The sequence below is a fragment of the Gossypium arboreum genome, chromosome 2 (genome assembly GCF_025698485.1).
Source record: "Gossypium arboreum isolate Shixiya-1 chromosome 2, ASM2569848v2, whole genome shotgun sequence".
Taxonomy (NCBI): Eukaryota; Viridiplantae; Streptophyta; class Magnoliopsida; order Malvales; family Malvaceae; genus Gossypium; species Gossypium arboreum.
In genome coordinates, this window is record NC_069071.1 from 65,482,898 (window position 1) to 65,492,986 (window position 10,089).

Here is a 10,089-nt window from a genome sequence, read left to right on the forward strand (position 1 = left end):
CGTGTGTTGACTCTCCAATCGTCTTCCAATCTTCGTGAGTCCACGAGTTCTGTAAGACAAGGAAAAGAGAGGGGTAAGCATTTACATGCTTAGTAAACCCAAATAACTGGAAAATAAACTTGCTGATTTGTTTAGCATGCAACCATATTAGGCAAATAAACCAACAAGTATGAAATGGTTTCCCTATCATATACACTCCATCAACAAGTTAGTTACATAACATCACACTATGTAATTTATCTAAGATAAGCTCGCCATTCAAAGTTTTCATTTTTGTATCACATATTAATCCCGTTGAGTTACTCAGAAAATCTCGATGGATTATCCATTTACCGTCAAGTCATAAGAGCGATCATCTCATGTATGCACTCCCGCAAACCTCACATCTTTCGGTGGAATTACCAGTCCAGGCTAAATCCCTTATAGTGACAAACACCCTCAATGAGCTCGGATCTGAATTACCAGTCCAGGCTAAATTCAGACCCTAATCGGATTACTCGTCCAGGATAAATCCACAATGCACACATATTTTTCGGGAGGCTCGATCACTCAAGGAACACCCATCCGGGCTAGATCCTTTCTACATTTGAGACCAACGGATTACCCATCCGAGCTAAATCTTTTTTTTGCAACACATGCAGGATCTCAAGTCATGTAAGCCATGGTTTATCCATCGAATTTCCCTTTTTACTTCAACCGGGACATATCATTATTATTGACATATTTCATGGATTTTCATGCCATCATTATAACAAAATATCATGCATTTATAACACACGTAATTAGGCATATTAATAGTTTACTTAAAGTTATTCAAACTTACTTGGTATTCGTTTCGGTTTCGCGTTTCGATTATTCCGAAACCTTTCGTTTTCCTCGATCGACCTCTGGAATTTGCTCTTCGGGGTCTATAACAAAAAAATGAATCATCAATACCTCACATTATTCTTTTTGAGCCTAAAGTTCACCACCAAACAAAATGACCTTTTTACCCCTAACATTTCACATTTTTATAATTTAGTTCCTAGGCTCGTAAAATAAAATGCATGTAATTTATACCTTACCCAAGCCTAGCCAATTGTTCTTTCCTCTTGTGGCAGCCCAAGTTTCTCCATTATTTCACATTTTTACCACATATTTTACACCTTTTGCAAAAAGGTCCTTTTAGGAGTTTTTTATGAAAATCACCGATGTTTAACATAAATACAACTTTCATATTCATCCATAAAATATCAAAGAATAAACATGTAACGCATGGGTCACTTTACAAACATAAACCCTAACTCAAAATATGGGTAGAAATGGAGAGAGTAAGCTACCGGGATTTTAAAAATGCGAAGAACATTAAAAACGGTGCTTGAAAGCACTTATTATTGAGCTTGAAAATGTTGAAAACCCTAGTTATGGATGGATTGAGAAATTCGGCTGGATGAGGGTGAAGAATGGCTGATTTTTTTGCCTTCATTTTCTCATTTTATTTCATTAATTAGCCAAATGACCAAAATGCCCTTAAGCCCTTTCTTTAAAATTTTATCCATACATACCCATTTCTGTCCAAAAACTTAGAAATTGGGAAAATTGCTCTTTAAGACCTTATAATTAATAATATAAAGCAATTTCATGCAAATTGCTTCTAGAATCTAAGTTTTGCAATTTATTCAATTTGGTCCTTATTTACCAATTGGACACCTTACTCATAGAATTTCTACATAAAACTTTAACACATGCATATTTTCATATTCTAGACCTCATAATAATCATAAAATAAATATTTCAATGTCGATTTTGTAGTCCCGAAATCACTGTTCCGACTAGGCCTTATTTTGGGATGTTACAATTAATAACGGGAATTATCATTTTCGTAACTTTTTACAATTCAGGTTCTATCAAAAAATTGATTTAATATTAGTAATTTTACATCATTTAAGCTCTAACATCCATAAACAATTAGAAATATAATTGAGTTCATATAAAATGAATTTACAGGACTAATTTGTTGTAATGGCTCAGAGTATCTCAATCAGTGATTAACGTAATATCATTTCATTATTTTCATTTTCAATTACACACATCAATATAATCTAACATTATGCAATTAGGTTCATATAATCTAACATATTGGATCAAGAACGAGTGGAAAATCGAAACCCTAAATTGAACGAACTTACCTAACTAAATTGTAGCAATGACAAAGGTACAGGGACTATTAGATAATTTTCTCTTTTCCTCTGTTTTCCACTCGTTCTTGATCCAATATGAGAGCTAAAGCTAACCGAACTCCCTTCTATGGCTTCTTAGGGTTTTGGTTCAAAATTATGAAGAAGATGATAAGTTAAAAATGATTTTAACTTGTTTTCTTTATTATATTTCATTTAATTACCAATTTACTTATTTTCCCTTCCTAATTACTCATAATTTTCAACATTTATAAGCCTAATACCATCTACTAACCCTTGTAATGGTATATTTTCCATTCAAGAAGAGTTTAATTACACAATTGGTCCTTCAATTTTATTAAATGCCAATTAAACAAACTTAATTTTTCAATTTAATCTTAACTAATTAGGACTAAATAAGAAAATAGCCCAAAAGTTAGTGGATTTAATCATATCCACTACCGCTTGGACTTTTTTACCATGGTTTAATTACCATTTTGGTCCCTTTACTATGTTAAATCAAAAGTAATTAACTTTTACCTCTTTTACAATTGAATCCTTTTACCGCAATTAAGCAATAAATCACCAAAATTACTGGACCAAACCTCAATTCATATAAAATATGACTTTGTAAATATTTAATATAAATATTTACAGCCTTAAATTATGGAAACGAGGCCCTAATACCTCGTTTTCAATAACCACTTCTTTTAAATCGAACCACTTATGCTAACTTTTAATTCGATTGCTTAAATTTCCTCATATCAAAATTCATTATAAAATTACTATTGACTCGTATAATTTAAATACTAATTATACAAACTTACTTATCGAAATTGTAACCCCGAAACCACTATTTTCGACACCACTGAAAAACGGGCTTCTACAACTGCCTCCGTTGCCATTGCCGATTGGCCTCCCCAACCCAACTGGCAATACAAACTGCAGTAAATGAAAAGCTTTGAATTTGAAGAGCCAGAGAAGAAGATGCCTCACTTGGATTCTCCTACCATGGCTCGTAATTCCTCCACTTCTCCAAACCACACCAAATCTGTAATTTCTCTCTCACACACTTCTTTTTTTAAAAGATAGTTTGCATTCTCATCTCTCTCCCTACAATTTTCAAGTCACTAAACCCACACAATAAATTCACAAACTACAATACCTTTCTCTATTCCATTTATATATAAAAGAAACAGCAACAATTCACGTTAATTAACCCTTTGCATTTTTTGCTTAACTTTTTTAGTCCTAAAATTCGAATTTTCCTTTCAATGTTTCATTCAAGATTCATGGGAAGAACGTGCAAATTTTATATCTTCATTGTATGGATTGTATTTTTAGGGTTTTCAATATTGGATTCAGGTGCAATAATTATTTTGAGATCTAGCTGGAGACTTTGTTTCGATGTGAAAATCAGGATCTGGACACAGAGAAAGGGGGGAAGGAAGATGATAATCAAACGATTAAAGAATCTTGAAATACAGAGCATGAAATGGTGAAAGATGGAAAGAGAGGACTACGATGATTGTGGGGAACAAGAGATATTTTACGATTACGATGGTAATCTGAAGAGATTGAAATTAAACAATTATTATTCATACGGTGAGTTCAATAGTTTCAATAGCAGTTCAAGTTATTACTTGGCACCCTTTTGTGTTTTAGGTCATCGAACATACCTGGAATCAATGAACAGGAAGAAGAGAATATTAGTCATGAAGTTTCTCTGTTGAAAACTAAGGTTAATAAGGATGATATAGTTGTCAAAACTGGGTTTTACTTCTGAGAGCTACACTCCGGTGCCATTTTCAAGTTGAAAAGGAGGCTAACCGGATAAAGAAGAAAGAAGAATAAGGAGGATAAAGGAAATTAATTACGTGGCAAAAAATTGGGGGAGAAAAGTCAAAAGAAAAAAATAATTTATTTAGATTATAACATCAGCATGACATCTTTTGTGCCACATGTCACAATCTTATTCTGCCACGTATCCTACACTTAATAGCGTTAAACTCAGGTACTGATTTAGTTTACGGAAGAAAAAGTTTGGGTACTAATCTGGGACAAAAAAAAAACTATAAGTACCAATCTGGGAGAAGTGGACAAGTTTGGGTACCAATGTTATATTTGGCCCAAAAATATTAAATTGGTTCAACCTATTAAATTGTCAATTTTTATCTTGATTTTTTATTTTTACCAACATTACACAATTTCCAAATCGATCCAAGCCTAAATCTGAAAAATCCAAGCTCGAATGGGCTCAAACTCGAGAAAATCCAAGCCCAAAAAAAAATTGAGCTTGGGAAAGTCCAAGCCTAGAAAAATTCGAGCCGAGCTTATCAAAACCTGAAAAAATTCGAGTCCGAAGAAAGCTCGATCCAAGCTTGCCGTTTGCCAACTCTATTAATGATTACACTTTTTTAAATCAATTTGGCTTATATTATTTTTGAGCTAACCTACAACACTTTAAAAAAAAGTTGAATTTGATGGCCAGCTTTTTAAAAAGAGTCGAATTGTTATTTTTTAACGAAAATAATGACTAAAACGTTAATTTTTTTAAAATGGCATCCCGCTATGTATATATATTTTATGAAATTTTTATATTTTATATTTTATATTTTTGTATATTTTTATAATTTTTAATTTATTTGTTGACGCATCGTTTAAGACAAAATTATGTCATGTCAGCATAAAGTACACGGAAACTTACATGTGAGCTATCATATCATGGGTTGCGATTCAAAGCCTATGGCCAAAGCATAAAGAGTGTTACATAAAGGTCTACATATTAAATGAGACTCATTTGACCTATTTAAACTGACTTGATTCGAAGAATAAGTGACGAAGCTGATCTACTTGAAACCTTTGTGGCCCTAGTGAAGCACTTATGGTAAATTAGGACTACCTTGGTAAATAGGGAAAATAATTTGATAAGATTTGATTTTTTAATCTTGGGGATTATGTAAATCCCTTAATTGTAGATAGACTTCAATCTCGTCCGTCGATGTAACTCAATCTAAATCGTAAATTTTGAGGGAGCTCAATTATAAATAGAGTCTCCCACTCATTTGTAACATTCATTTGTAATCATCCATTGTATTCCAGTCTTTAATAGTGAACACTAAATTTAGAGCATTTACTCAAACACCTTATGTGCATTGTTTTTCTGTGGCCATTCTACTCTTTCGAGCATCTTTTGTCTTTAAGATTGCTTTCGCTATATTTTGGTGCCTTAGAGGAATTCTATGAGAATCCTCACTTTGCAAGAGTTAGGTTGATTTAGGCGCATTTGAAGCGAAGAAATCGCCTAAGCCTGCACAGATTGCGAGATAAAATGTCTAGCCCTTTGACAATCACAGTAACATCTTTAAAAAAATAAGGTTTTAGTCAATTTTTTTTTTTGTTAAAAATGATTTGACTCTTTTTGAAATGTGGTAAAAGTACCATAATAGCCCATATATTAGATTTAGGGACTAGATTACATTTTACTCCATTTACTAAAAGGGACAAATTAACCACTATACGTTAGATCAAAGAACAAATTAGCTCTTCTATTAAAAATTCTATCTATTTTATTGTTAAAAACTTGTCTTTGTATGTTAGCATGAGGTATATGTAGTACACCATATGTCACTCTAGTTGGCCATTCCATCAATCACGCCAGTTTTTAATAATGCAAATGGACAAAACTTTTAATAGAAATGATTTATTTGTTCTTTGATATAATATACAAAAATTAATTTACCAATTTTAAATAGAGAGAATCAAAATACAATTTAACTCTTTGTACAAAAACTTCCATAATATTTTAGCCTTGAAAAGTTAATAATCAAATTTAACTAAAAATAAATTAATTAAAGTGAAAAAAAATAATAATTAAATTGAAAAATTTATCATTTTTTTATAAAGTTACATGTCAGCAAGTTCAAAGGATAAGGAATGATGCAATAAAGTGGATCTTATTTTCATTAATTCTTAAATTGAACTTGTCCGTCCTAACTTTATTTTTAGTTTAAATGTATTTAGAAATTTTTTATGCAAAAAATGTATTTATTAATTTAGAAATGAAATTATTTTTGGGCGGTTTAGGACATGTTTGTTGCAGGAACTGATACATCAGCAGCAACCTTAGAATGGACAATAACAGAGTTAGCCGAACACCCTGAATTAATGAAGCAAGCACGAGAAGAGGTTCGAGCCGTCGGACGTCCAACTGGTAAAGTTGTGGACGAGACCCATCTTCAACACCTGCACTTCATCAAAGCCGCTATCGAAGAGGCTATGAGACTCCATCCATCAGTGCGAGCATCCATGGATGAATGCATTATCGATGGCTACAAAATACCACTCACAACCCGCCTCCTTATCAACATTTAAACTATAGGACCCAATTCATGGGACAGTCCCCTCCAATTTAATCCTAACAGATTCCAGGACTCAACCTTGATCTCAAGTATCAAGATTTTCGCTTTTTACCATTTGGAGGTGGGACATGAGGTTCCTTCGGTCTTGCCTCCGTCGAGATTGCACTTGCTCGCCTCTTGTTTTACTTTGACTGAGATTTGCCTCACGGATTTCACATTGATGATGTTAACCTTGATGAGATTTTCAGCCTAGCAACGAGGAAACGACCTCCTCTAGTACTCTTCCAAACGGTAAACGGAGGACTATGGGGTTTACTGGGACAATGAAGTGAACTCGGGATGGAAAACAATAGATGAGAACACACATTTCAGCATCCCGTAGAACTGTTTCACTCTTTTAAAATAAAAATAACACAAGTTATTACTTTATCCCCAAGTGTCCGGCATTTATTTTTTATAAGTGTATGACCAAGTTCAATTATGAAAACACAAGCCTGGCTGGGGATCAGAAAGATATCCAAATACAAGGTTTAAACAAGCTGATAATATACTCAAATCATAAATGTTGGTGGACTGCATCAAATTCTTATTCCTTCAAGCTATAAGACATCTCAATGTTGAGGTAAAGAATATGAACAAATGAATATTCCTAGTGAACTATATATAACAAGGAAGAAATTGCACCTGAAAATCCAAAGAATATGAACAAAAAAGGGACAAGGCCTCTCAAACCGACAGGCATTCGAAATAAACAAGTCCACAGCCTGAAACTATATTCCGTCCTTGTGCAAAGATGCAAACCTTCTCTTTTTTTATCTATTCAGTAAGAAAACTCATGGCCTCTGAGTGATATATATTTCTTGACCCATATAGCAATATCTTCAACACATGCTTGTGCTTGTGGTGTCTGAAGGAGCACATCAAGAGTTGCAAACTCATGAACTGCATCCTTGTATTCAAGAAGGGGAGCATCTATGTTAGCCCTCCGAAGTTCCTCGGAATAAGCAATGGCTCGATCCCTCATCCAGTCTTGCTCCGCAACAACTGTCAGTGTCGGGGGCATGAACTTCAGAGGAGGCTCTCTCCCAGGGATTAAAGGGTTGGCAGCTGGATGATCGAGGTCGAATTTTTCCTCAGGCAGAAAAAGTTTCCATGTCTGCATGCACATAGACTTGTCATAGAAGTAGGAGTTTGCCAGTTTAATTTCCGAAGCCGTGGGACTGCTTCCGATGAAAAATGGATACATCAGGACTTGTGCCACTACCTTAACAGGATCCAATAGCTTCCCTGCCTCAACAGCCTTTCGAGCCACATAGTCTGCTATGTTTGCACCACTGCTTACCCCGAGGAGTACACACCTGCATAGATGAGAAGACCAATTTTATCAATTAAAACCTTAGAAATCAACACACGAGAAACACTGAAAGAAAACTATTACAAGAAGAAAGAAAAATGACATTAAGTTATTGATTCTCAGCAACAAAGTTGGAAGAAATGTCTTCAAAGAGTGAATTTAATCTGTTTTTCATTAGGTTATCATAAATATTTCACGTGCAAAAGCTCGATTCTACTAGTTATCTTGCAAACTAAGTTAAGTTCAGCCATCAGAGATTCCAAGCGTTATACCTTACAATTGGCTTATGGTCTTTCCATCTAACCACATTTTAATGTAGAAATTGAATGACTAGATAAGAATGTATCTACAAGAGATTGTTAGTACATAGCATAGAGGATGGAAACGGGAAGCTTTCAAGATTTCTGTGAGCTAAATACTAGGCATTGTAGTCAAGAACTGGCATTCCAAGAAAATTATCATATCAAACAATGAAATTTCTGTAATTCTAAACCTTCATCCCACTCAATCCAAACAGTTCCATCTACCAACTCTTTTAGGCTTATTGTTTGAGGACATGTGGTTAAACACTCGAATTACCCACAAGAAAATCCCAAGCTTTAGCCTTTGGACTCATGCAGATGTCATCCAATAAGTCTGAAAATCGAATCACAACATCTATAATCCCTTTAACTATACCGTACTGTAAAAATTGAATGAACCGATACCGATTTGGCAACTGAATAATTCACTTGTAATTCTTGATTACAAGTTTTTCAGTCAAATAGGCAATTCAAAGGAAGAAGAATGAACAAGCAAATAACTTATCAGTCTAAAAAGTTGCTAATGAATTGAAGGAATACAATTGATTGAAAAATGAAGACCTAAATCCACACCTAGAGGGATCTCCATGAGCAGCCAACCAAGGTTCAGCCATGGATGCACCGAACCCATCAAAAACATGAGCATCCGCTCTCCTTCTCCCATTCCTATTCCCATTCCCCATCCACTTCCCACACTCCGCCAAATTCGCCTCCTTCGCCAACCAATTCAACACTTTCAAACCGTCGTCAAACGCCGCCGGATACCGGCTCTCCGGGGCCAGCCTATAACCGACTGCAACGACGATCACATCACAAAGATTGGCAATCCTCCGACAAAACGTGTCGTTCCTTACACTATCATTGCTTCCGCCGACAAAAGCCCCGCCGTGAAACTGTAATACCACCGGTAGTCTCTTGTGCTTTGTTCTAGCCTGAGGAGAGTAGCCACTGTAAATAAAAGCACCATCTTTGCTTTTGTCTTCGATTATTGTCGTCGGATCGAAGTTAACCACCGTGGCGGGAAGGAAAATCCGGATGCAGAGAGATGAAAAAGGGTCGATGTGGATGTCCTTGGTGGCGACGCCTTCATAGAAGGAAGGGTTGCTTGCGGCCGTCGATTCTTCACGCCGGGAAGTTATGCCAAAAGGATCGACGGCGTGAACAGGAATTTGCGTTAGATTATGTAGCGTATATCTTTGCTGGAACTTGAAGAAGATGCTATACAGTTTTACCGCTAAGCTTGGCATCTTTGATGAAAACAATAAAATGGTAAACAACGGAGATAACTTTGAAGAAGAATGGAATTCAAAACTTGTGGGATAACGTTGACGCCATTGATGACGATCGGAGATAGAAGGGTTCAATTCGTTGAAAGTCTTGAAGGCGTCAAATGGGGACTTTCTAATGGCTGCTGTGATAATAGCCAGAAAAAGTTCGAATAGGAACTTTCTGAGTTGATTAATTTCTAGAATGTACATAAAATATTATTGATACAATTCATCCGATGTCTTTTCATATATAAAATAAATTGGTTAATTTATCTAAATTTGCTGGAAAAAGAATTGATAAACTATGCTGATTTTCTAAAAATATTTTATAGATTTATGTTCTTTTTAGAGAGAAAGGAAAACAAAAATGTATACTACAAACCCGTTTTGTAGGAAGCGTTTTCAAGAGAGGATAAAAACACGTTTTATAAGGTGCGTTTTCACTGTCACATCAGTGAAAATGCACATTGTAAAACATGTTTTCCTTTCAACGATAACTATTCTAACGACAATCTTTTCAACGGCTACAAGGGCTCCAACCGGCATGACATAAAATTTCTTATATAAACCCCACCAAACTTTGTTCTTTTCAACTAAATACTCAATCCTCATTCTTCTATCCTATACTCTCAATCCTCAATTTTTAAT

The 10,089-nt window shown here is 34.9% G+C and overlaps 1 protein-coding gene across 1 annotated transcript; it reads right to left on the reverse strand.

Annotated features, from left to right (window-relative positions):
- Window positions 1-6,995: 6,995 nt before the first annotated feature.
- LOC108464500 (probable carboxylesterase 16) lies at window positions 6,996-9,714 on the reverse strand. The gene is made up of 2 exons (XM_017764839.2): window positions 8,747-9,714; window positions 6,996-7,875 (listed from the first exon to the last, which is right to left on the reverse strand). Exons 1-2 carry the CDS (start codon window positions 9,649-9,651, stop codon window positions 7,338-7,340), a joined length of 1,443 nt encoding a protein of 480 aa, XP_017620328.2. The 5' UTR covers window positions 9,652-9,714; the 3' UTR covers window positions 6,996-7,337.
- Window positions 9,715-10,089: the final 375 nt, after the last annotated feature.